The sequence below is a fragment of the Triturus cristatus genome, chromosome 4_1, assembly GCF_964204655.1.
Source record: "Triturus cristatus chromosome 4_1, aTriCri1.1, whole genome shotgun sequence".
In the NCBI taxonomy this organism is placed as follows: Eukaryota; Metazoa; Chordata; class Amphibia; order Caudata; family Salamandridae; genus Triturus; species Triturus cristatus.
In genome coordinates, this window is record NC_140585.1 from 811,316,163 (window position 1) to 811,343,774 (window position 27,612).

Genomic DNA, 27,612 nt, shown 5'->3' on the forward strand with positions numbered 1-27,612 from the left:
CAGAAGAGACACATGTCGTGATGGTCTGATACCGACATGTTTCGTCGGCAGGCCCCAGAACTTAAACCCGGGCATCTCTATTGCACCAAGTGTCGAGTACATCACAAAACAAGTTGTCAGAAACCAAGTTAAAACTTTTAACTAGGGGTACCGCTTTCTCTCGGATCTGCGCTGCTGCGCGGAAAAAGAAAGAACTGATGTCAGTGCGTGTGGGCGTGTCTAAGTAGCTTTGACGACGTCATCTCGGCAGCTACGACGCCAGCGATGTACGCGGAGCCGTACAACGACGCCTACCGACTTGCAGGGGTACTGCTGACGAAAACTTTCCGGATCCAGTCTGACGCCTGGGGATATTTTAAGGTTAGGAATCTATCACTAACGTGTCTCTTTCAGATATTTTGGGGTACTGGCACTTTCTTTTCTGCATCAGATATTTACAGAGCGTAAGAGAGAAAAAAACATTCAGATGGGAAAGATGGAGGAAGAGAAATACTGCAAACAAAAGGAGAAAGCAGGAACCTGCAAGAGTATGAAAAGGGGACAGGGAGCATCTGGTAGTGGATTAAAGATTATCAGCCTTGGTATTTGGCGCGCCCACTTTTAATTGCACCGGCTGCCAGCCTCCGAGCACAGGTGGGCATCGGCACATATTCTCTCACAAATTAAGCACTGCTGGACTGATTAAAGGACCCGATATGAGGGCCTAACTTGGTGCATTAGAAGTATACATTTCATTAATGTCAATCTGTGCACTGCAAATATACATTTCAATAATACTAATGTGTACTTTTATTCTTAGCCCATATTACTGAAATTTAGCAAGCGTTATACACCGACCTAGCAGGTAGGCAACGGCCCACTCTATTAGCTTAAGTAGGGGCCATCACTGGCCCGATGGCCTGGTGAACACAGCCTCACTTAAACGGTAATTACATTTTTTTTATAAGCCTCTTTAACCTGCAGGTCTGCAGATAAAATGCTCATAAATAACACTTCTGGAAATGAAATGAAAGAGGGCTTTGAGCAGGGAAGCACAGTGAAGAAAACACAGAATGAAAAAAATGATAATAGGGGAAAACACAAAGAGAAGAGCACATAGAGAAACAATTAGCAGGAGAAAGCTAAGAAAGAAAAAGTGAGGATAAGAAAAAGATTGGTAGGTAAAAAAGGGGGGGAAAAAGAACAGGAGGAATGGTGACAGGAAGGAAGGCAAGAAGGTGAAATGAAGGGTAAAAGAGTGAAAGAGTGTCTGAATGGAAGAGTGAAAGGATAGATGAATGGAAGGGTGCAAGGATGGATAGATGGAAGTGTGAAGGGATTGGCGAGTGAAAGAGTAAATGGATCGAAAGATGGAAGAACGGACAGACAGAGGAGAGTGAATAAATGGGTGGGTGAAAGGCCAGATGAATGGCCACATGAATATGTTGATGGGTGGATGTTGGATGGGTGGGTGGATATAGTCAGATAGGGTAATGGGTAGCTGGGTGGAAAGCTGAAGTGATGGACGGATGGGTGGATGAAAGGACATAAAAAGAACTTCTAGTAAGGGTGATTTATCTCACTTTGCGTGCTCGCTGTTATTAGCGGTATGTTCCAAGTGGGGACCATTTTAATCTTCTGCTGACCCCTTGCTATGAGGATAAGTGTCTCCTGCACACATACATTAATGGACATCTTTGACAGACTGCTGCTGCAAATATAATTAGATGAAAACGTGAAAGATGCCTTACCGATGGGCAACACTCCCCTTCTTGATATCAGAAATAACCAGCGGGTCCCCTGGCTTCCTGCTAGAAGGGGCTGCAAAGAGAGGAAACAAGCCGGGTTAGAGCGTTAATTGACACAGGTACCGCGTAAGGACATATATATCAACGACGCACAGTCAAATAAACTCCTATAAAGCCTCGTAAAACCTGCAAAAAAAAACTAAGCATACGTGTATTTATTACTCGAACAGATTGAGGCTGTCGTGAGGAATAAAACATGTAAACTCTAAGAGGTAAAACAAATCATGTGGTGTAACGTTTATGCGGGAAAACAGATGGTTCTTTGCGGAGGGAGCACAGCGCTCGTGCAATCAAACACGCGCCTATCAGAGATGTTCTTACATCTCATAAACAACTGCCGGCGAGAGGCCTCCTGAGGAAGGGGGCGCCCGGACGGCCTGTTTTCTTCACTTTGAAGCTCGCTTGCATTAGCCATCTGTTTTGTTTTATGCATTTTATTAAAACAAGCGGCGATATGAATGTAAGCACAGTAAAAAAATCATAATTTTAATAAATAAAATAAACTACCAGCTATTAGGATTCTAGCGGTAACGCAAATGAGAGGGGCGGGCATCTTTTGCCGACAGCTCTCTGCTAGGTCAGTGGTGTATGTCTATGGCTTCTAAGTGCCCTCTCGGTGGGGACAGAGCGTCGCCCCTTCAGGTAAAACTTTTATTTTCACAATCCACCTCTACTCATACAAAATTTCAATCTGTCCTGAAATGTCTCCAGGAGTGAATGCACAGGTGAGACTAGGTAGTCAACAGAGATGTGACCTCGGCCTTGTAAGCCTTACAGCGTCGGGAGGTGGGTGGGGGCTCCCCAACACTGGGCCTCCCCTCAGGGACATAGGAGACACAAATTCTGGGAGTGGCAGGGACAACCTTGTGGACTTTCCAGCGACTCTATACAAATCGCCCGTTGTGTGCCCGATAAACGGATACAATCGCATAGTTTTGAAGTGGAATGTCCAGAAAGGCAGGCATGTAGTCACAGTTTACAAGTATGCGAATGTAGCTCTTCATGCACCAACCAAATAAAAGGTGCTGACTTCGGGTGGGGGTGTCGTGTTTGCAAGTGCATTATGGTTTGAAAAGTACCTGCTACTGCATTCCTGGTCTTAAGCAATTTTTAGGCAACAATAAAAATGTCACGATAACTCCGGTGATTAATGTTCTTCATTGAGAGAGATCCGAGGTTTGCCTAGTGGAAGTTTTGACTCATGGTAATGTAGCAACAGTGGGTTAATATGCCTGCTGTAAAGAACGTGTACCATGCAGATCACAAAGTGCATATAATGTAAATAGGTCACTGAGTTACTGCTTTTGTCAGAGAGATCCTATTGTTGGTGCAGCTTATAAGTTAAAATCCTAACATAGAACAGTGAGCTATTAACGGTCATAAAAGAGCTACATGAAATCCTAATGTTGGAAAATGGGTTCATTTGGATAGAAATCAATTCTGATTATTAAAGTGAAACCCCCAACCACGGTGTTGCATTTTACATTCTGAGTTTGTGCTTCTCCACAGGAAAGGGGCAAGGGTGCGGTATGTAGCCAATGGTGCATTTTGGACCACACTGTCACAAATATATTATTAAAGCAGGGTGTGGTAGTGCATATCATTTACAGACCACACATTTTCCATTGAAATGGCACTCTACCCATGGGGCTGCCTTGGGCCTACCTTAAAGGGAACTTACATGTCGTGAAGAGTCCCACGTTCAACTGCCCCCTGCCCCAGCCCTTCAGCCCTCGCAAAAGTACCGACCTGACCTAAATAGAAAGCTTAGCATTTCTCACACGGTTATAGGAAAACAAAGTTTATAACCATAATTTGAGAAGAGACTGGAGGTAAGGGATTACAATCTTATTTGTAGCTGTTTTAATTGTGGCATGCCTTCATGGAGGGGCGAGCTGCTACAAGAACCAGGGCTGCTCACAAGCTGAGATGTCATTATGTGACATAGCAGTAAAAAATGTCTCAGAGGCACAACGCTGCGAAGAGACAGTGACACCTGACGAAAACGAGGTAGATGGCTAACAAGGGGGGCAAGTACTGAAGTAGTACAACAATTATATGTCTATTATTCCTATGTCTATGCAAAAGACACAGAGGGGCATATTATCAAGGGCAGTATCGCCGCTTTAGCGGCACTTTTTGCCGCTAAAGCAGCATTATTCTTATCGCCCTATTAACAAGGTGGCGCTAACATGCATTATTTAGCGCATGTTAGCAGCCGAATTTCTAACGCAATGCATCTTAGCAATATACATCGCTAATGAGATGCAAAGTAGGCATGCCATCCTGAAACAACATGAGAAAGGTCGGTAACACAACATCGCGGTATTTGCAACGAGGCCCCGCAACCGCGTAGCAATGTAAAAAGTCCCGCTAACCGCGTTTTTTGCCGGATTTTAATACCTCAAAAAAAATCTGACTTAGCCATCTCGTCAATGAGAGGTGGATTGTCAGGCTAAGTCCACCATGGCGTATTATCATGGATTTCCTTATCGCTGAGGTTTTATCGCTGGATTTCCAGCGATATTCACGCATTTCTCTGCTATCGCTGGATTTTTTATCGCCATGGAGATAAGCGTTGATGATAACGCGCTAACTCAGCGATGGAATCCAGCAATAGCCGGCGATAAGTAAAACAGCTCTGAGCGCGCTTTGCGATATTTATCGCAATTTCTTGATAATATGTCTCAGAGAGTCAATCTGTAGAATAAGCAGGGTTAAGTGTTAATAATCACATAATTGAACTATAAAACAAGCACTGGCAGATGTAGTGGGTCTTGCTTTTGAAAGGCGTTTGTGGACCTTTTGGCTTGAAGCTGGTGCTGTTCAACATTGCCAAAAGCAACCAAAACAAGCTGAAATGACTTCCACTGTGTGATCACACGTGTGCAAATATATCATGATGTTCTATCTGCATTTAACGTTCGAATATGCTGAATAACCATTAAACTAAATGAAAAAACAAATAAATAAAAGGTGTGTGAAAGTGTATTTCAATGAAATGAGCAGCCCTGTTGCAAATTACAGCGTCCAGGTGCTCCTAAACAACACAGGAAACAAAATACATTTTTTAAAGAAAATTAAATGGGGCAGAGAGCATCAGAGGACTGAGGGAGGAGGGACTAGCAAGACAATGTAGCTGAGCTGCACTACGGCGAGCAGGGCAGTGAGGGGAAAATTCAGTTGTTAGGGGTTGGAAAACATGCAGGGAAAATGCAGAACTGGACGAGAACGGGAGGGAAAAGCAATTGACGAGATGGGTGAGCAATACAGAAAGTGCAGGGTGCCTGGGATGTGAGCTAGAAGAAGCACAAGGGACAAGAGCACAATAAACACATGCTTTCCCATGGAGTGTTGAAAGAAAAAAGTAGTTCCCTAACGTGAGTCAAAGAAGGATACAAGTCATAAAAGCAAAAGGATGGTAAAGAAGCTATGCTCCAGGGGAGGGACAAGAAAAAGAAGAGGAAGGAAAGCCATTAAATAGGACACAGGGAAATGAGATTGAAAAGAAAGACAACCTGTGGTAAGGAGAGGGCTTACCTAAAGCTCAATGGTTTTGTACACAATGGGACTTCAATAAAATAAGGTTAAATGTGGTCTATAGGGGAGACTAAAAAAGGGAGGGGGTCATATTAAATATGACTGGAGAAACGGTCAGCCCTGTGGGACACCCTGGATGAGAGCCTGAGGATAAAGAGAATCAAGAATAACAGCAGTGTAGAAGGCATACTCATGACACTATGTCCCGTAGGTACCAGAGCAGGTGGGAGGATCTACTCTGTGTAGAAGGATGAGTCCTTGATAATAAGCATACACAAGGGATGCCCAATAATAGTCCAGGAGGGCTAGAAGCATGTTAGAATCCTGGGATTACCACATACAAGCTGACAAAGTTCCATTTACATACATTGTACGTTGGTTCTCTTATGTGGCTATTGGGAGGATTTGGTATGTACCTAGTCCTCCTGGACTGAAATTGGCCATTCCTGGCATGGACTATATACTAGCATCTACTATTTTAAGGACAACATCTTGCCACGGTAGTCTTTGTTGCACGTAAAGCGCAGAAGACCGAATGAACAAAAACACCTCTGCCAAAGGAATCCAAGTGGTAATGACATTTTGCGTCACATTTTTACCATTGCCTTTGAGGTAAGACCATTTAGAGAAACACATCTTTTGCAAGATCTGCGTTGTTTTACGCTTCATATCAGTTCTGAAATGGCGTGCAATTTAGTGCAAAACAAGCATTCTGTCATAGCTGTGCTGATGTATATATATATATTCGCTTTACGCACAGTGCTGTACTGTAGAATGTGTCCCTTGCGTGCAATGCTCTACCTCTAAAAGGCACATCATCTTTAACGCAGTAATAAAGACATCCCCCTGCTCCTCGTGCGAGCGCCCCACTTTTCTCCCTCTGTGCCACTTTTATTCTGTTTCCCTTTAGACCTGCCCTTGTCAGCGAAACTCAGACAGAATATTTGATTCCCCTTCATATTGCACTGCATTTTCCGAATAAATAAATCATGGAGGAGCAATGGAGCATATACGAAATGGTGTGACTTTAAGCCACGAGCCAGAGGAAGAATACTGTCTGAAGGTTGGGGCACCGAGATGAGGCTGCTTTTGTCGACTTTAGGGACATTATGTATTTAAAAAGAAACCATTAGATGTGCAACAGAAACACCAGTGTCAAGGCAGCACTAGGGGGACATATGTCCCTGTTTCCGCAACTTTCGATAGCGGGTTGGACTTTACCACAAAGAGCTCATCTTTCCAAGATTTCTATGTGTATTCCATACACATGGTGTTGCATGCACTGCACAAGGCACACTGAAGCTATAGTGGGTGATTCTGCAACCCTACAAACAGGAGGTGGAAGCAGGGTTAGAACAGGGACCCTGTGTCCCCTAAAAAGCTGTTCTCGGCAGCCCTTGCCGCAGAGAGCTGAAGGTTGCAAAGTACCGCTTACAAAGATGGCCATCAGTGAACAAATTCATGTTCACTTGTGATAAGGATCCCCCAACAAAACATGGAACATGGTAAACATAGTGCAAGAACAATGCATTTAAACGAATAAACCTATCTCAAGACGTAGAAGCATCAATATCAATATCCATGTAATCAGCGATAAATCATTCAACGGGATACCATGAGTGCAAATCTAAAAATGGACTAAAATATTCCCTTCTCCGAACTGCTTACGGTGTCACTCTGCGGGTGGGAGACTCCTGTGTAGCATGGGAATGTCTGGGATTCAGGTGCATTGGCTGAAAATTCCACCCATGTGTCTGCAGCAGCGGGGTGGGCAGAGGATCCGAAGCCATAGTTGGGAATCTTAGGGTCGGGATAATGGAAGCGAGAGCGGGCTCCTGGTGATCCTCTTATCTGGCAGGCATGAGTTGTCTTCTGGCTACGGGTGATATTGCCCGGTGCTTGCATACTGAAATCCCCCACTAAGCCCCCTTCCCACGCCCTCCCCCTCCAAAGCCCCCCATGGTGGACTGGCTACCCGTTACTCCCACATAGTGGAGGCGGTTCACAAAGCTAGGGGATACCCCAAGAAACACAGCATCTGCTGGCCTAGCGGGATTACTTTCTTATGGCCATGTCGTGACACATTGCTCATTTAAATGTGGTATGTGGAATTTGAATGTGCCATTGGTGTTGTGCATTACTCGCATGTCTGTTTCGTCTTTGTCAAATGTCCTGCACGTGACTCTGTCTGTATCAAGTTTGTGAAAATCAATAGAATAAAAAAAGATTTATCAAAGCTACAGAACACCAATCTGCAGTATAAGCTAAAACGGTGCTTTAAAGAGCTCTGGTAAAAACTGGAATGAAAAATGAAACTATTGAAAAGAACTCAAAGAATAGTATATTGTGCCGAGGCCTCCAACATCGACCTATTTTCAAATTACGGGCACTTGTACTCAAAGGTAGATGAGTTTAGCAATAGTCTACCCTCATACCCTATTCAATACGCCAATGCCATCCGCCCGGTCACACTGATAAACCCCGGTGCAAACCATACGTCTATAAATTAAATCCCAATACGTACAGCTGATGGTGATGCCCAGCTCCACGTTGTGTTTCTTTGGTAGCTTGACGTGAAACGTTCCACTGCTGGGAATCACGGACTCTGCAAACAAGACAAGAGGCAAAGGTTCAAAGCGCGTTGACAACACCAGAGGTTCCAACATCTGCACCAGAGGGCAATGAATGTGCATTTCCAAGTCTGCTTTGCACATCAACCCCAAAATTACTTTTAAAGCCCTATGTTCGTGCTACATAACAAAAACATCAGACTTTTTTATTTTAATTATCCGGTGATTTACAACAGTTCGTTACCGGTGGTGGGGGTGTGAGCCAATGCCTGTTCCTTCTGGTGGCCCATTGCCATTATGCGCACAATCGCCATGCTTAGCACCACTGGCAGTGCCGCCCTCCATCCAGACAGCCAAATCATTTCATACCCTGGCACCTTTGTACACTCCTCAATGTTACTCAAATAAAAAATACCCGTTGACCCACCACACCCCTGTTGAAGTTTCCTCCAAGAATCAAGGCCCAGGCGGGCGGCGTTTCATACCGTGGTCAGTGAGGACCAGTCTCCTCCTGGCTTTATTAAGAGCAAAATCAGAAAGAAACGTTTTTAAGTTACGTTATATATTCATTTATAAAGTGCAATATAACCCAGAACTTGTTGGTAATATTTCAATAACATATCTCCTGAACCAGCTCAGCACAATCAAGATAAGGTAAAAGAACAAACATTGAAAGAGTCTTGCCGTGTACTAGCATCAGTCAAGAGACATAAAGGGCAAAAGCTTACAAGGATTTTGAAGAATCAGTGGCATTATTCGACAAACCAAACGTTTTCTGCAGCAGTTCAGTAAGTTGGAATCTTGCGCAGAGATGGGCGTAGAGTAGTCCATGCTTTGGTCACGGTTACAGAGAAGGTTCATCCTCCAAACGTAGCCATCTTTGTTTAGGAACATCTGGTAGGACGCGCTATGTTGAGTGTATAAGTTGGTGGATGAACGCTGAATTTAGAGACAATTATGTCCAGCCACATTGTTGTACTTCGGCAGACGGGTTACTCCGTCACAACGGTGGCGGATATCCTATTTGCCAAAATATAAATCTAATTATATCCTATGGGATTTATATTTCGGCGGACGGGATACCCGTCACCGTTGTGGCAGAGTTGCCCATCCGCTAAGATCTATATCAGGCCCTTGGTCATGTTTTTCAGTGAAAAGCAGGCTTCAAGAAAAAAAATTAAATAACTTTACACGTTTTGCTGAGTTCTCTGCATTATGCTTGGTACTTCTTATGAGGCAGTTTACATAATAACAAAAAAATGAAGTTTGAGGTATTTGTGTCCTTGGGGGCCAACTACCCCTCCTCTTACCTCCAGTAAGTCCATAAGGCAGGATTGCTGAGAAGTTGTCAGAGGCAAAATCCCCTTCCTCCACCTCTCTGCAAATGCTCCTCCCACCGCACTACTAGTTGTGGTATGAAGTCACCTTGGTTCCAGAGGGTTGTTGGGGGCCAACAAGTCCTCCTGTTACCTTCAGTAAGTCCCACACAGGTCATCCCCCAACCAGGAGCGCGCCAGGAGACACGTTTGCAGAGTAGTGGAGAAAGGGGGCCGGGACTCCAGCGAGTTGCCTGCTTTTTGTTGTTGTTGATTTTTCTCTTTTTTAGGAAATGAGGGGCATGAGACGCCCTTCCCTACACCATTCTGGGCCCTGGGGATCCCATCCCTCGGGACCCAGCTATTATTTTTTTTTTTTGTTTTTTTAATTCAAAGGGAGCCCGGGCCATTTTCGGCCCGTGGGACCCCATCCCCCGGGGCCTGCCCTTTTTCATTTTTTTTTAAAAAAAGGGAGAGGAGCCGCGCAGCCCCCCTTCAGGCCGACTTCGGCCCCAAGGACCCCATCCCTTGGGGCATGGCCACCTCATTGGGGACCGCGGGGGGGAGGGGTAGTCTGAAGGCCCCTACGGTCCCGGCAGGCTCCTGTCTCCAGTGGGAGCTGACATTGCTTTTTACACTAAGGGAGCAGATGACATGCAGCGCCCTGTGTGTGTAAAGCAAAGCGCGCTCCGCTTTGAACAATCAAGAGAATAATGCTCTTGTTTGCTCAAAGCGGAGCACACCATTTACTATTGCATGGAGGGAGCTGTACTCCTGACATGCCATAGCACACTGCAATGTCCCGGGGGTAGGCACCCTGGGACATTGCTGGAGCCAGCCCTGAGGGGTGGCGGTCCACAGGGCCATGTAGGGCCCCTGGAGGGAGGCCGCGTGGTCCCCCTTCTTTATTCAAATGTGCCCCGGGAAGGTGGTGGTTGCTGGGGCCCGCAACGGACCCCCTTAATTATTGTATGTATGCCCAGGGGAGGTGGCGGTCTCCTGAGCTGCATGTGAGGGCCCAGAGCCTCCCCACGCTTTGTTATTTGTTCTTTTGCACTATTAAAGAAGCACCACCCCCAGGGTAGGCCAGGGTAGGGAGCAGCACAATACATTATTTAGGGTAGAGGGGCAAGTGGCCTCCCTCCCGAGCCTCTAGGAGGCCATGGGGACCCCACTCTCCGGGGATGATATCAATAGATAAGGGAGGGTGGAGTGCTCCTCCCTCCCCAATCCTGAAAAGGCCATAGGGATCCCATCCTCTGGAGCCAAATATTAATTTTAAAAAAAGGGGGTGCACAGCCTCCCTCTATGGACCCCAGGGACCCCATCCCCCGGGCGCTGATCTTAAATTAAAGGGCAGAGCCTGTAAAGTTCCCAGGTACCCCATCACCCAGAACCAGCTCAATCACCATGTTCCAGGGGGACACACCCAGGGACACAGTAATTTGCCTGCCAGCAAGAGAGGGGCAAGGAAGCATATGACTGCTCCCACCTGATGGGAGCATTTTTAAATCTCCCACCAGGTGGGATCTGACATGCCTTCCGTGCCAACAGGAATGCGGGCAGGGAAGGCATGTCAGCTCCCACTCTTCAACAGCTTTAAAAATTCTCCTGTTGGGTGGGAGCAGACTTTTGTTTCACTGCCCGTGCTCTTGCGGGCAGGGAAAGTGAAATTGCGTCTGCCTGGCGAGAGAAAGTAAACACAGCTGCTACCTCTGGGCAGAAGCAAAACCGGCTCCTGCATCACCCAGAATGGGTGCATGTGGAAAGCCGGCAGGGCCATGAGGGCCCTGGTGCTCCTCCCGCAACACCCATAGCATATTTTCCCTGGTGCTCCACTCACAACTTCCTTCGCATATTGTGGTGTGGGTGCCCCAGGTGAGAGCCAGGGCACCCGCGTTAAGCCCAGGGGGTGGAGTCCCGAGGCCCCCTTGCAGCTCAGGAAGCGGGCTTCTCGCCCCCCTCCCCTTTACAAATATGTTGTAGCCCAGGGGGACATATCCGTGGGGCCACTATTGGCTCAGGGTGGAGCCGTGTGCCCCCTCCTCTCAATAAAAAAAAAAGGCCCTGGGAGATGGGATCCCTGGGGCTTAAAGTGGCTTGGGGGGGTGGGGAGAGAAAATTGCCCAATGCTTAGCCTAGAGATATTTACACAGCAAATGTTGAAGTGATAATGGGAGCTACTCTCCATGCTTGCACAGGAAATGTAATCAAACTGCATTTTATGCTAAAATTATAGTCTACTGAAAAAGCAGCCTGTTTTGTATCCTGGTCTTAGCTCCAAGAGCAGTTCGGCCATCAGAAAAGGGTCAGTACAAGTGTCAGTGAGGCTGAAATGTGGCGACTGACTTACGCCATCCCTAGCGAAAAGTAATCAATGAAAACTTTTCAGGGTCGCAGTGTGCTTTGGACTGCATCTTGGTTTTCACATCAAACCAACACATACATGCTGTCAGAGAAGAAAATCAGACTGATCGTTGTTCATATGGCAGAGCGCTATGAGATGCAATTAATCTTCACAACATGAGATGTGTCAGCAGGTCAAAATGTGAGAGGAGAATGTGGGCTGGACCGCTTTCTGAAGCAAACACTTCAGAATATAGATTGGTACTCCATGGCAAGCTCTTCTTTTCGAACATACTGCAAGAGCTCTGATTGAGAAAAATCCTTTAAGTGCTTTCAATTTGTAAATGCCCATCACTGAAATAAATGTCAAAGAAACATGGATTGGTTTTACAGTTGCATGTGTAAAAGTACCATCTACAGCACATGTGCCACAGACTTGTCCCGGTGTGCTTACCGAATGGATCTTGTGATTTACAAACTCATGGATCGACAGCAGAAGAATGAAAAGCAAGGTGAGAAGTGTCAGGATACAAATTTGGGACCAGCATGTCACACACATTTTTGCAGCAGGAGATCTACTGACTAGGGTACCTTTTCATCTTTCCATTTGTCTGCTTATTAGGGGCAGTGGACCATATCAGGTGACAAGTCCATGATCTTTGGGTTTCAATAACAATGGCTATTTTATCCAAAAAAGGATTATGTTACTTACCGTGTAAGCATGTATTATTCGTTGCATGTAGTGTTGTAGATTCACATGCTGTGCACACTCCTGCAATCTAGTGTTGGGCTTGGATGTTTACAACTTGTTTCTCTTCTAGGAGACTTGCGAGTCTCGAGATCCAGTGATTATTCCTCTTTGAGGTACTGAGCATGGTCATCGGCTCCATGTTCCGATTTGTTTTCACACATCACATGCAGGTGGAATGGATCTAGAAATTGTCTATGGTGATGGCCGTGCAACATGAATGGAAAGAAAGTGAATATCTAAAATATGTGCATATTATCAGGAACAACCAGTGACTCCGGGGAGGTGGGTGGGCGCATGTGAATCTACAGCACTACATGCAACAAATAAATGCTTACAAGGTAAGTAACATAATCCATTCGTAGCATGTGTGGCTGTAGATACACATGCTGTATGTGGACTGTTAAGAAGTTCTCCCCATGAGGTTGCCAGTCACTGGGTGTTGCAGATTCGTGAAATAAAGTTATTGGTATGACTTGTCATATGCATACCTGTTGGAGTGCAAGGACAACCACACAGTAGTGTTTAGAAAATGTGTGTGGAATTGAACTAGTAGCTGATTTACAAATGTCAGCTATAGAAATGTTACTCAACAAAGTCATTGAAACACCCTTCTTCCTAGTAGAAAATGCTTTTAAGGGGACTGGTAAGGTTTTCTTGGCCTCGGAATAGCTGGTTTGAATGCATCTGACTATCCATTTAGCAATTCCAGCTTTGGATTTAGCGTAATCTTTTCTAGGGCTTGAAAAAGTTAGAAACAGTAGTTGTGTTTTCCTAAATGATTTAAGTCTGGCAATGTAGAATAGTAGTGCTCGTTTAACATCTAAAGTGCACTTTCAGCTACTGATTCCGAATAGGAAAGAAAACTGGCAGGTCAATAGTTCGACTGAGAGGGAGGGATGACAGTACTTTAGGCAAAACAATTAGATTTGGTCTCAGGACTACTCTGTCCTGATGTATTTGAAAGGACGGCTTGAATTTCACTAACTTTTCTCAACTAAGTAATCGCCACTAGGAATGCAACCTTCCATGACAGGTGTTAAAGTGGAGTGGACTGTAGAGACTCAAATGGGGGGGCCCATGAGTTTAGTTAGTACCGCACTGAGATTCCATACTGGAGCAGGTGGTGTTCTTAAAGGTATTACCCATTTTAAGTCCTCCATGAAAGCTTTGACAACTGGTATTCAAAACAGTGAATAGTGTTCCCCATTTTGTAGGTACGTAGCAATGGCCACTAGGTGAAGTCATATAGATGTGTAAGCTACTACTGACCTTTGCAGATGTAGTAGGTAGCATTGTAGACGTTTTACTGCAGAATTAATAGCAATTTGTTTTGCTGTACAATAACAAACAAAACTTTTCCACCTACCTGCATAGCAGATTCTAGTGGTAGGACGCCTCATATCTTTAAGAACTTCCATACGTTTTGAAGGCAGACTTAGATGTCCAAACTCTAGGACTTCAGGAGCCAGATAGCTGGCTTGAGCTGTTTAGGATCCAGCTGTCTGATTGTCCTATGATTTTGCAAGAGAAAGTTCTACCGGCTGGGGAGCTTCTGATGAGGGACTACTGACAACCCGAGTAAGGGTGTGTACCATGGCTGACGTGCCCATTGGGAGGTACCAGAATTGGAATGGGAGAGGTCTTCCAGAGCTTCCTGACACATACGAAGTAGTAGTAGAGATGGAAAAGCATAGGGAAATATCCCTGACCAATTCGTCCTTAGCGACCCGGAGTGACTGCGGGTGATGATTCCTGGAGGTGAAGTGTTGGCATTTTGCATTTTCTGATGTTGCAAAGAGATCTATGGTTGCCTTTCCTCAAATTTGGAAATATCAGTGAAGGACTTGTTGTTGGAGTTCCCACTCATGACTTGTTGCTGCATTCTGCTTAGGACGTCTGCAAAGCCATTGTCTATTCCCAAGAGATAGCTTGCCAGGAGTTGAATGTGATGTCATAATGCCCATTTCCATATGTTCTGTGTTAACTCATATAGCAGAAGGGAATGGGTGTCTCCCTGTTTGAGTATGTAATACTTCGCTATATTATTGTTTGTCTTTATGAGGACTACTTTGTGTTGAATGAACATTAGAAAGGCTTTGATTACATTTTGGTCTATTTGGTAGTGGGTCTACCAAAGGCTCCTTAAATTCTAGCCTCCACCTTTTAGGAGCGCTAACTTTCCCTGTTTTAGGATCAATAGACCTCTGATTCTCATCGAGGACTGTCCTTATGAGGCTTTTTGAACACCCTTTGCGTCAGGTCTTTCGGGGCTGAAGGTTTGGATGACATAGCCGAACGCTTAGATACTGGGGTCTTCGACGCCAAGGAGACATGAGGTCCGTGACTTCAACGCATTGGCGCCGTGTTTGGTCTTCTGGCTTGGAGCCTGATCAGGATCGAGGTCTCGGTGTCGACCAGAACCACTAGACCTGCATGATGCACTGGGTTGCTGGGTCGATCCACTCTAGGGCATGACTCTTAAAAGTCTTGCAGCTGTAGTTTTTGTGTTGGAGCAGCTGAGGCAGCAACAGCACTCACTTCCCTTGGCATAGCCTTCATCTTCAGTCCCCAGGTTTTCTCCGGATCAATGTTGGGATCTATACGGAAGGAAATGGTTGCCCATCGTTATCGCTGTCACCGGTGTTGATGTCTGAGCCTTCGAATGCAACGCAGTACGGGCTACCTGGTTACTCTGTTCCTTCATACTCCTTATCCTCATCGGCGTTGATGATCTCTTCTCCCTCCAGTACTTCAAGCTCAGGAGTGGCCTCCATACTGTGTGCGAAACTTCAGTATCTTAAAGTTTTTCAATTTGAATTGCTGGCTCGCCGTACAGTCCTGGTCACCATGCTTTGGGGAGAGGCACAAGTTACATACCAGTTGTTGATCGTTGTGCAGGCATTTTGTTTTGCACTGTGGGAATCTTCAAAATGGGGTCCATTCCATTACCTATCCGGGAATATTCTCTGCTCTGTGAGGAAGGTGCTGAGTACTCGAAGCGTTAGATCTTCAGAGACTGGTCATCGATGCTTTGCTCTGTCACAGGAAGACTCACCTCCGGGTCAGAAAGTATGTCGCGAGAAAGTTTTGATAACCACATCCAAGCTTGATGGAGGCAAAAAAGAATCTGAAGATGGAGCCGATTAACATGTGCATTAGTCGTCTCTGGATCTCGTGGCTCGAAATAATTCTTCGAAGAAAAACAAGTTGTAAACATCCGAGCACAACACTAAATGGCAGGAGGGTGCCCAGCAAGTGTATCTACAGCCACACATGCTAAGAATATGATATTCACATTATTGCCACAAACCATTACATCAACTGAGTTTACCACCCAATCGTACACAACGAAAGCATGACTACAGTAAACACCTGAAAACTGTTCCAAGCCAAAAATAGTAACTGAGACCTTCCTGTCTTTCATTAATGTCTGAAATAAGATTCAACAAAGTCAAGGAAGATAGGTTAGAATTACAATTCTAGATACAGTAGAGCTGTCCCTGTTGATATCTTGTTTTCTTTAATTGTTAATGATACACCTCTGGTATAGTGTTGAGCAGGAACAGGGCTTGTATAAACCAGAAACAGAGCTCCCTCACAGCAGGTACTGATCCACTTCTGCTTTTAATCCTTGTGTGTTATCAATCGTGGTATATAATGATACCACATCCATTGTGATAAGACAGTAGGTGTTTCGCCAAGTTATATCTTTCAAGACTCTAAGACAATCTGAAGTATCCTTGATGTATGATTTAAGATTGGCTACAAATGGCATTAGAAAGTGATCAATAAAGTTTGCCACTGGTTCCAAAAGCGAGCCTTTTGCTGATAGTATAGGTCTCCCTGGTGGTTGTTTGGGGGTTTTGTGTATTTTGGGGAGAAAATACATGGTTGCTAAAATCGGAAAGTCCACTGTTAGGTATTTGTGTTCATCTTCATCGATTAAGTTATTAGCTATGCATGTCTGAAATTTCTTTTCCAATTCTCTCTTTATGGTTGTTATAGGATTGTTTGGCAGTTTTTCATAGTATTCAGAATTGTTTAGTTGTAAAAGGGCTTCTTCAGTGTACAAATTTCTGTCCCATAACACAATATTGCCCCCTTTGTCCGCTATTTTGATTTCAAAGTCATCCGCTTTGGATAATTTTGATAGTGCATCTCTTTCTGTTTTAGTCAGATTATCCTTGAATTTTTTATGCTTTAATTTGTAAAGGTCTTGAATGACCGCCTCATGAAAGAGGTCAATTTTGTTACCAGGGGTTAGTTGTGGGTAGAATTTTGATCGTGGTCTTTTTTCACTTAATCCTGCACCCAATTGTGGGCATGCTGTTCCGAGGGTGATTTCTTCTCCTTCTTCCGCATTTAAGTTAAGTAAAGTTAAGAAGTCATCAGCTTCTTTTACCAAGAGGGTTGAAGTTGGCTTGCCAGACTTTTTCATCAGTTTGGGTTTATTTTGGTTTTCCCAAAAATATTTGGCGAGTTTGATTTTTCAAACATAAAGATATAAATCAATTCTTATTTGTGTCAGATCCATTCTCTGAGTAGGGCAATAATTAATGCCACGTTTTAGCAGTGATGTTTCCTCCAACGATAGTTCTTTTTCAGTTAGATTTATAATCTGAAGTTCATCTTTTATTGATCCTTTCTCTGCCTCATACTCCTTGTTTTTATACCACTCCTTTCTGTTGAGGAACTTGCTTCTTCGTCCCCTTCGTTTTGTTCTGCGCGTTTTCTTTGCTGCCAGGGTTTCCCCCTGCCTCTTCCTCGAGGTTGACGTTGTGATGTCTGATTTTGTTCCCATTGACGTTGTTGTAATACCAGGCGCATGTCCCCTAAAAAAACCTTTCTTGCGTCTGCAGGGGTTGCCTCGTTGTCCCCTTCGCTATGTTAAATTGAAGCCAAGGAGGAGAAGCTACTTGAGGTGGTTGAATAATTGCTTGTTGGTGTTTGTTGTTTGAATGGATCATATTTACGTGCAAAAGAAAATATTCTGCCTTCCACATAGTCCTCAGTATCTCGCACAAATTTACTGTGTTTCCGTTGTCTGACAACATCCTCGTCTTTATCTATTTGTCTTTCCAAATCTTCTTTGAATTTTAACACTTCAGGGTTTAATTTTGTGGATTCCAAATCTTTTTCACATTCATGTAGTTGTTCCTTGATTTTATTCAAAGCAATTTCAACGTGTTTAACCAAAATTTTTATTAAACCCAATGAGGAATTCAAAGTGTATTCACCCCATTCTTGTAATAAATCATTAGATGCATCTTGTTGACTAGGCATTAACATGATTCGAAGGCCACGAGGCACCCGTTGTACTTCTAAATATTTCTGTAATGTAATTAATTCCCATGATTTGTTAATCTCTTTTCTGCTTAGTTTCTCCCATTGCCTTATTTTGCTTTTGGTATCCGTTTTACCACTGGGGTTTTGTTTATCGGCATCAGTTTGTGGTTGTTCTTTATCAAACATTGTTGTCAGTTGTTCCCTTCTTTTCGCTTCACGTTTTTCCATTGTTATAATGTTTAAATTAATTATATGTTCGATGGTTGTGCCAACATAAAGATTTTTTTCCTTTGCTTTCCTAATAGCTGTCGAGGTTTTAGTACAATTCGGATCAACAATTTCAGTAGCATTCAAAGTGCTGAATCCCAGTTGAGAAAAGATTGCACGTTTTTATCACTGATTGTCCGAAAAAGTTAAAAAAGCCTCGTGTTTCAAACCGAGATTACACAGGAAGAACTCTGTGAGTTGTTAGAACAGTTATTCGATAATAATCCGGAGAACACTCAGGGTATACGCTCTTACCTTGCAACAGCGTTCCCCCTTCGTGTTTGCTCCTTATTGATGATGAACTGATCGCTTCTCGGTGAGCGCCGTGTCAGGTTCAAATATATCCAAAATGGCCCAATGGTTCCTGGCTTCAGGCGCTGCAAAGCCCACCAGAGGGCTGGACAAAAAACTTAACGCTATTTGACTCTAAGCATGAGAGAATTTCGTACAATGTCAATTTTTAAATGGAGTTTCAAAACTATCAAAAGTATACATAACGGACACAATTACTTTTGTTAATATTTTACAGATAATGAATCTATTACAAACACTCGAAATATAGTGGAGTAATTCATTGGTTCACAAAAAACTACATCACCCAGAATTCAAAGGGTAAATGTGCAAGCGGCATCAGGAAATGATGTCAGAGACTGACCTTCAATTCACTTTATTAAATGAACATTTCTTTCAATGGTGCAAACAACAACCGTGAACAAGGTGTATGGTACACCGAAACGCGTTGGTTTGGAATTTTGTGGTTTTGCCAACTCTGAAGAATTAAAAACGGAGTAACAGCTGTTGGGAGTGCGACCTCTTTCCTTTCATGGGAGTGCTGTGTTGAAAATATATATATATATATATATATATATATATATATATATATATATATATATATATATATATATATATATATATATATATATATGAAGAAAAGATCACTCCTGTAGGGAAGACCAGAGGACACAGCAGGGAGTATCAAGACGACCTTTATTCACCATTCTGCAGGGCATAATGCATTTCGGCACGTATGCCTTCCTCAGATGCCTGTTGCAGTAGGTTTCACTCAGTCCCTCCTTTAAATATTTTATGGCCCTCCCATTGGCGGGAGTCTAGCTGGCTCAGTTCATTATTATTCACAGCTGCAGTCTTCAGGTAAAAGACTCCAATTCCCAGCCTGCATCACTCCGGTAGGTATCGGCAGCGGAGCCATCTCATGCTTTAGTAAGCGCTGTTGTGCCTTTTTAATATGGGGAGGAAAGGGCTTGCTGTCAGCCGAGTGAGTCCCAAAATGAAAGTGTTATTTGCCGCCTCAAGTCCCCAACGCCTCAGCCACACATCCAGAAACCAAGTAGGGCCGTGACGCGAAGATGCAGTCATCAGGCGTCCCCGTGCAGTCACGGACTAATAGTAGCAGCGGCCTCTTTCCGGGCTCCCTTCATGAGGTGGGCCTGTGATTCCTAATACCTTGGATGATTTTGCCACACTGCCAGTTTTATCAAAGGCCACTTACGAGACGGGTCCTCTTGCACGCGCTTCTGGCCTGCGCGTGAAAATATGAAGAAAAGAATAAATATATATATATATATATATATATTGTTTCACCAAAGGACCACCCGTTTGAAGACGCACTCGCAGGCAGCAGATTGACGGCACTCGGCGTTTCCTTTTCCTTGGAATTAATTCAGCTTAAGCCTTACGCGTTTCGGAGCGTGGTTGCTCCTTGTTCACAGGCAGTTCGCAAATGACAAGGCAGGAGTTCAGGACGCTCACACAGCATGCGCTTTAATACGCCCTCCATTGGGCAGCAGGTGATTGCAGCTTGTATTGCATGCTGGTACTTGTAGTAGTACATTCCCTATAGTAGGTTTGTAAGCCCTCTTGATCCAGTAATTCACCTATAGTAGGTCCCGCTTTGCATTTATATTTAGCGATATTGTCATACCCTCAGTGGGTCTCTAGGAAGGGAAATCCGCATTATGTGTTGAAAGCTGCAATCACCTGCTGCCCAATGGAGGGCAAATTAAAGCGCATGCTGTGTGAGCGTCCTGAACTCCTGCCTTGTCATTTGCGAACTGCCTGTGAACAAGGAGCAACCACGCTCCGAAACGCGTAAGGCTTAAGCTGAATTAATTCCAAGGAAAAGGAAACGCCGAGTGCCGTCAATCTGCTGCCTGCGAGTGCGTCTTCAAACGGGTGGTCCTTTGGTGAAACAATATATATATATATATATATATATATATATATATATATATATATATATATATATATATATATATTCACTTAAAAAACCATAGGTTTCACACATGTTATAGTTAGCTGGACATTTCACTCGTAAAAAACCAATGAAATTCCCCCGTTATAGTTAGTGCAGGCAACTATAACTCACGCGACCGCAATCCTCTGCTGATGACGTCAGATATTACATCACTGTATTTAGACACTTATTTACCCATGTCTTCTTCCATTAATCTTTAGCTATACATATATTACAAATATTTATTTTTCATAAAGACACATATGTCATCAGTGATGTAATATCTGACGTCATCAGCATAGGATTGCGGTCGCGTGAGTTATAGTTGCCTGCACTAACTATAACGGGGGAATTTCAGTGGTTTTTTACGAGTGAAATGTCCAGCTAACTATAACATGTGTGAAACCTATGGTTTTTTAAGTGAATTTGCAAGGTTTTTTAAATGCCAATTCGTAACTATAACGTGTGTGAAACCTATGGTTTTTTCAGTGAATTTGTACGGTTTTTTAAATGCTAAGTTATGTATTTATTAATTTTGTTTTTTTTCAGGTTTTTCACCGTGCGCGCACCGTGCACCCACGGTTCGCAGTGCGTGCCGGGCGCGCGCTGTGCGCACACCTCGCGATTTAAAAAAAAAAATTGTTTTTTTCTCCCTTGGAGGTCCTTCTGTGACCCCCTGACCAAGGCTAGGGGGTCAGGAACTGTCCACTCTGCCACCTTTTCATGTTCTCCACCATTTTTTTTCACTTCCTCAGACTGCGAGAGACAAAATGGCGGCCGACACTTCCTGGTTTCGACCGATTCGAATGTTTACCGACATCTAACAACCAATCAGAATTGCGCTCGCGCACGGCAGGGTGAGCGCACCGTGCGCGCACGGTGCGCGCGTATAGATATTGATATGCTTTTAAATGCTATTTTCTCAGGAAATACTGAACAGATTTACACCAGACCTGCAATAGGCACTTCCTTGACCCTATGGCTACCTCTCTGACAAATTTCACGTAATTCTGTTCAGCCGTTCGGGCTGTAGCTGCGACTAAAGGTCCTATGGAAAAATGCATGGGGAAAACGCGTTTTGGGACCCCCCCCTTTTCTCGGCCCCCGCTTGACGAATCACCCCGAGACTTTCAGGGTAGGAGCTGAACGGAGCGCCCCATTTGTTTTGAAAATTTCGTGAGGATTCGTCAACCGGCGCCAAAGTTATTCAAAATAGAATTTTGAGATTACCTATGGAAACTAGGTTGTAACTATAACTATCTACTGGCGACCGCCAGTAGATAATATATATCTCCAAATCGCCTTCTTTCCCAGCTCTTCGTCAGCCAAAGCAGGCTCGGACCACAAAGTAAGTGCTTCTATTATTATTTATTTCATATCGGTCATAACCTGTTTCGGTCCAGCCGGACCTTGATCACATGACAACGCCAATGATTTTTTTACACCCTTTTTAAAGTGACTCGTGCTCCTTGCCATTGGTAGTCAGTAATAGACATGAAGGACATACTATCTAGAGATGTTTCTGTATAATACAGTACAGTTCTTTCACACCATCATTATGATTGCTTTTCTGAATACTATCTTGAATGTTAAATACATATGGCATCTCGGTAAGAATCAATATTCTTGTACCCATATAAATATACGGGTAAATAAATAAATTATGATATATTAAAACAGAATTAACTCCTTGATCGCGGCGCGAGTTCTGCTGCGGTGCGGGCAAAATAATGAGTGGGCGTGGTTCGGACGGCCCCCAGCCGTCCTCCACACATGTCCACTGTGACGTCAGACGGCCCCCGGCCGTCCGACCGATGGAAAGGGTTAAATGTAAAACACTATAAAAATATATATAAGTCTTATATTATAAATTTCAATGCTCAGAATGAATGAATAAATAAATATTCATAATTTAAAATTCTTTTCAGAGAAGCCAAACATTGTTAAAATCTTTATGATGGCAAAATCCTTGCTTAAATGTGTTATTTCTACTGTACAAAGGTTTCTAATACCAGTCTCACAGGAAAAAAGTCCTACCATGGGCTCCTACAAGTTCCGTCTGTTCCTGCTCAATGACTTCATAGACTAAAAGTGATGGTGCTCTCTTATCAGTAAAGGATACACAGTCTCCCTTTTGGCAACCCAGTATTTTATCTACAAATCTTAAGGTGCTCTTAACATTTAAAAAAACACTATTCTAGTGGTTAAGGTTGGTTGGGCTGCCTCCATTCCTTAAGTTAAAATATTCTTACAGCTTGTTTCATTTCTACTACTCTAACCCTCCCACACCCTTCCTGATTTTGCATTTAGTTATTCTCCTCTATTCTAATGTTGATTTGCACTAAAGGGTGTCTGATGTTATACAGGGGTCAGTTTTAAAGTCTAATGAATCTTAAAAGTCACTATAGACAGGTATAGAGATCCTCGGTCGTGTTTAAACCTCCCGGGGTCTTGCTATCAAAGTTGAGAATGTATTTGCTCTATCACCAACCATTCTGTTAATGGGAATGGTGTTAATTAGGTAATATGTAAGATCTTTAAGATTGCTTTTGTGCACCTCCCTGGAATGTCTAGCGACTGGGTACGTTTGGTCACAATTGTTAATGGCCCTGATGTGTTGCAAAATCATTTTATGTGCAGGAAGTTTGCTGCTTCCCACATATTTGAGGTTGCAAGAACATTCCAAAACATATATGGCATATTCGGGTTTACAGTTAAGTGGATTATTGATGTTAAATTCTTTTTCACTGAACGCAGTCTTGAATGTTTTCTCATTTATGCCATATTGGCATGCCTTGCAACTTTTGCATTTTATAAATCCATTTTGTACCCACCAATTTGTTTGGTCTTTTGTTTCTGGGCTGCTGCTTACTAGACTATTGTGCATGGAGGGGGGTCTTCTGTAGGTGACTCCCAAGTTGGGTGGTAATTAAACCCCTATAACTGGGTCACTCTGCACTATAGGCCAGTTGCGTTGCATGATCTTTTTAATTTCCTTTTGATGGGCCTTGTAAGCTAAAATTAACCTTACTTCCATTGGTTGTTGCAATTCAATGTGGTCTCTCATCTTTTCGGTTTGTAATAGAAGGGATCTGTCTTGATTCTGGGATTTATTGATAGCAGCTTCTATTGTCTTTCTTGAGTACCCTCATGATATGAATCTCTTTTTGCTTTCTTGCTGTGCTGCAGCTAAATCTACGGGGTTGCTGCAGACTCGTTTGAGTCGCAACATTTCCCCATAGGGGATACTCTTAACCAGGTGCCTGGGGTGGAAACTCGCGGAATGCAGCACCGAATTTCCGGCTGTTTCCTTCCTATAGATTCTTGTTTCAACCTTATTGTTTTCTATATATAATTCCACGTCCAAGAAATGAATATTTTTATCACTAACAATGGAGGTGAATTTTAAATTGATGTTGTTTTTGTTGATGGCTGCAACAAATTCTGTAGCTTCCACATCAGACCCTTCCACCACAATGAATACATCAATAAGACGATATAACAGCTTTACATTATTCTCCATGTATTGTTTGTGAGTATATATATGTATTTTTTTAACTTAATTTTTAATTTCAACCTATGTAATTTGTTAGGTGTAATGTTAATTTTAGTTATTGCCTCAACTACAGCTTTAAAGTGCTGGCTCATAGCAGGGCAACTACAAGCAATATGCAAAAAAGAGATAACTGAATGGCATATCTTTAACCTGCGCACAACAGTATTTTCAACTTTTGCATGGTATAGGTCTACTTAGGTCCATCTCCCATACCTGTCTGGATGCATGGACTGGCATAACTATAGACTTAATCAGTTCCTTTTGTAACAATGATATAGTCTTGCTCCCCTTCCCTCTGTGAATCAACTTATTTAACATTCCCAATTCTGGTGGGGCTTTGGGGGACCTTAGAAACATTGAGCAGGCAGCGGGCCCTAATCGGTGACGAAGAAGCATTGCTAGTGTTGTGTTTCATACTTTGTCTGTAAATACCTTTGAGCGAATACAAATGTCACTGTCGCACACTCTAGAAGTGGTGAAGTGATTGGGATTTTAATATTTTTTAAGCAATAGTAAAGGTCTGTCCATGCCCAGCAATCCTGCTGTTTCCCACCATGCTTGTTCGTGATCGCTGTGACATCGGTCTTGTCACGCTGCCGGACAAGCTTCTTTCCCAGAATGGTGGGAAGTGTGTGCAGTCATGCTAATGCCTTTTCGACTCTACCACGAGTCATGGTTTTTGCATCTTTGAGCCAGTGTTTAGCATGATAGGTTTGAGCAATGAAATAACAGAGAAGGGTATCCGGCAGTCCCAGGCCACCCTTGTTCGCAGCTGAGTGAGTACATCACATTTTAAACAGGGTTGTTTGCTACCCCAAACCAGCCATGTAAGCAGTTGTTTAAAGTTACCAAAAAACTCTTTTGAAAGTCTGACCGAATGTTAACATTTTAGTATAAACGTTTTGGCAGTGGTTGATACAGGTCCTTCTTGCTGTGCTTCTACAGAGCTTGATTCCTGGGCCTGTCAAAGTATCCTCAAAGTGCAGCCTTCTTATGAGAAACACCATAGAAGAAGTCAAGGCACTCGTTTTGCCCTTGTGGGACATCTGTGTTGAACCAATAAGAACAAAAGAAGATTTACTGGTTCACAGTTATGGCCCTCCAGTTTGGTGGTCATAATAGATGCTTTTAGGTCATGTTTTAAGACATCTAACTTTCACAATTTGTGATCTTTAATCTCAGGTCATGGTAACTGACGCAGCACCTTCAACCTTTTCAACATTTCTTTTTAAACGAGAATCATAATCTATGTAAACAGTATTTAACTATATATTCCACTAACTAATGCAATTCGTTAAGTTCTTCCATTATAAAGAGGAGGTGAAATAACTAAATTGGTACAATCCCCACAACATGTAAAGGTAGAATTTAATTGGATTCAAATCGAAGAAGAAATATCTAGGCATAATCCATGCACTTTTTTTACATAGACAGTTTCTGAATTTAGGAGCATTTTCAAAGGTGTTGGAGCAATAAAGTTAAATACCTTGCTATGTGCATTTCCTTGATTTGATTTATAAGGCAGCTTTATTATTTTGCTTATTTACTGTGAGCAACGTTTCATACAAAAGTGGTTGTTGTGAGGGAGGGAGGGAGGGAAGAATGGAGAGTGAATGTGTGTGCATGTGTGATGTTGCAATTACACGTTGAAATGTTGTAATTACTATTGTGAAGCCATGAATGTGTTACAATTTTAAAAATCGTTTTAATTAGCTTCATATGAAATAGATTTAGTGATGTGTAATGCCGAATTAAAGTTGCATAAAAACATATAGTACCAATATAATTCGAAATTTAAAGTGATGTACCACATATACCACACTCAAACAATAACAGAGCAAAAGCAGAGTGGTGTAAAGAAAATGTATATACAAAGTACATAGACATGTCTATGGACACAGTATGTGCTCAAGATGCCACAAAAAATAGCAAGCCTCTTAAAAAAAGAGAAATGTGACAAAACATTCATTTAGGAGAAAGCAAAACAATGCAGCACTATGAAAAACTCAGTATTTATCAAAAAGAAATGTAATCAGCTGAAATCTAAGAACAGGTGGAAGCGTCTTACCTGCCACATCAAACTCGACTTCGAGAGTCACTTTACTGGTGATGGAGGAGTCGCGCAGGAGCTGATTGGCTTCTTCAAAAGTACTGTCTTCCGTTTGGATTCCATTTATTGCCAGCACACGATCTCCAACCTGAAGCACCCCACACCTGTTAAAAGACACCACAAATCACAACAACAATCTAAATCGAGCTAACCAGACTAGATCAGTTAGCTGTCTCGTACTAGGCAAGAGACCATACCTGAAGCTCACAGCACAGCTCTACCTATATTCTTTTCTACCTGCCCTTCAATTGGTTTCACATTTTTGTTTTTTCCAAAACCTCTCCTGTTTCCAAATGATCTTTCATTTTTTGCTGTTTTCCATTTAAGGGGGATTCCTGCACCCTTATTGTGGTGGAACAACCCTCTATGGCAGAGGTGTCTTCTACCAGATAAATGCTATCTTGTTTAAACTGAAGATGTTACTTGGTTTTTGGTAATCCATACTATTGAACTCCTGAAGGTAAGAGGCATGGTTTGTTTTCACTAGGCTATTTACAGCGAGGGCCATCTATGTCAAAATCAACATGTCAGGCCAAATTAAAACTTGAAATAGGCCATAAATTTAATCAACTCAATGTCGGATTTCATCAGATGCAAAAAGTTTCAGATCCAGCCCAAGGGCACTCAACATCAGGCACTTAGCATCAACACAATTGTTATCAAAGAAGCTTTTCAACTGGAAAGGACCCAACATGTGTGACCCATACCTTGAAGCATCTGCAGATTAACAACCATGTTTCAAGATTTTAGGAGAACATAGTATTGCTCTTTTTATTCTAAAAGTATTTTATTTCCAATATTCCTACTTGCCAGAGCCTCAAAAAAGATGAAACCCCAAACAAAGCCAAGCTCTCTGATAAATTGATGCCAGATTACAAGGCGATCATGTTGCTGATAACCGTGCCTATAAATGTTTGTGCTTGGTTTACAACACTCAACATCATTCCAGAGAAGATGATTTATTTTATTTAATAGTTGGGTGAGTTTGAGGATGAACAGGGATGGATGCTTCTTTAAAAGAATTTGCAGAAACAACAAATATCTAGAAGGAAAAATATGTTCTGCTTCAAAAATCACTGTATTTAGAAGATAACTATAAATGTTGTCTAAGTGATCATTTCACAACCAAGGAGAGGCTTGTTGTCAAGAAGTGTTTTGCAACACAAAATCCTTTATTCTTCTCTTTGGCGTATCTCGATGAAACTTAAGGTTGTGCCTAACTTATAGACTTTATGTGGCTTATTTTCCTTTTCATTAACACTGTATTGAGGCTTCCGACAAAAGAAACAATAAGACACTGCTGCGACTTTTTATCCCCACACCGGGAAGAAGAATAAAAAGATCATATAAAACCTATCCTGTAAAGCACCGTGTGCTAATGTGCCAGACAGGACCCTGGTTGTTCTTGTTACTTTGGCATTTTACTGCCTTAACGAGGTCACTTCGAGCTGCTTTTCCATAGTTGAGGGTTATGTCACATTTTTATTAGAACCCATTAACGGATGCTTCTCAAAATAATTTTAGTAGACAAGGCTATGTGCCTCCGTGCTTCCAGGTTTAGGTGGTCTGTGCAAGCAAGTATATGAACACAATAATCAGAGGGTTAGGGGGAAGAAATCCAATCATCTCACCTCTCTGCTGGGCTGTCGACGTCGATATATGAAATTAGTGGTGGTGACGATAGGGTCTCGGTGGCAAAAACACTGCCTTGAAGCTGTATACCGAAACCCACAATAGGGTCCGCCGTCAGGACCACCTCGGTGCTCTCCGTGTGAACCACCTGCCCAGCTAGGCCCACGGTGCTCGATGCCAGGGACACTAAGGGAAGG

The 27,612-nt window shown here is 43.0% G+C and overlaps 1 protein-coding gene across 21 annotated transcripts in view; it reads right to left on the reverse strand.

Annotated features, from left to right (window-relative positions):
* Positions 1 to 27,612, reverse strand: part of GRIP1 (glutamate receptor interacting protein 1) — a 1,150,044-nt gene that overhangs the window by 113,432 nt on the left and 1,009,000 nt on the right. For all 21 annotated transcript variants that reach the window (XM_085653460.1, XM_085653456.1, XM_085653454.1 and 18 more), the window contains 4 exons: positions 27,415 to 27,601; positions 25,742 to 25,887; positions 7,852 to 7,932; positions 1,731 to 1,800 (listed from right to left, as the gene is read on the reverse strand). In XM_085653460.1, coding sequence (XP_085509586.1) covers positions 1,731 to 1,800; positions 7,852 to 7,932; positions 25,742 to 25,887; positions 27,415 to 27,601 — 484 coding nt within the window. The remainder of the gene's footprint in view (positions 1 to 1,730; positions 1,801 to 7,851; positions 7,933 to 25,741; positions 25,888 to 27,414; positions 27,602 to 27,612) is intronic.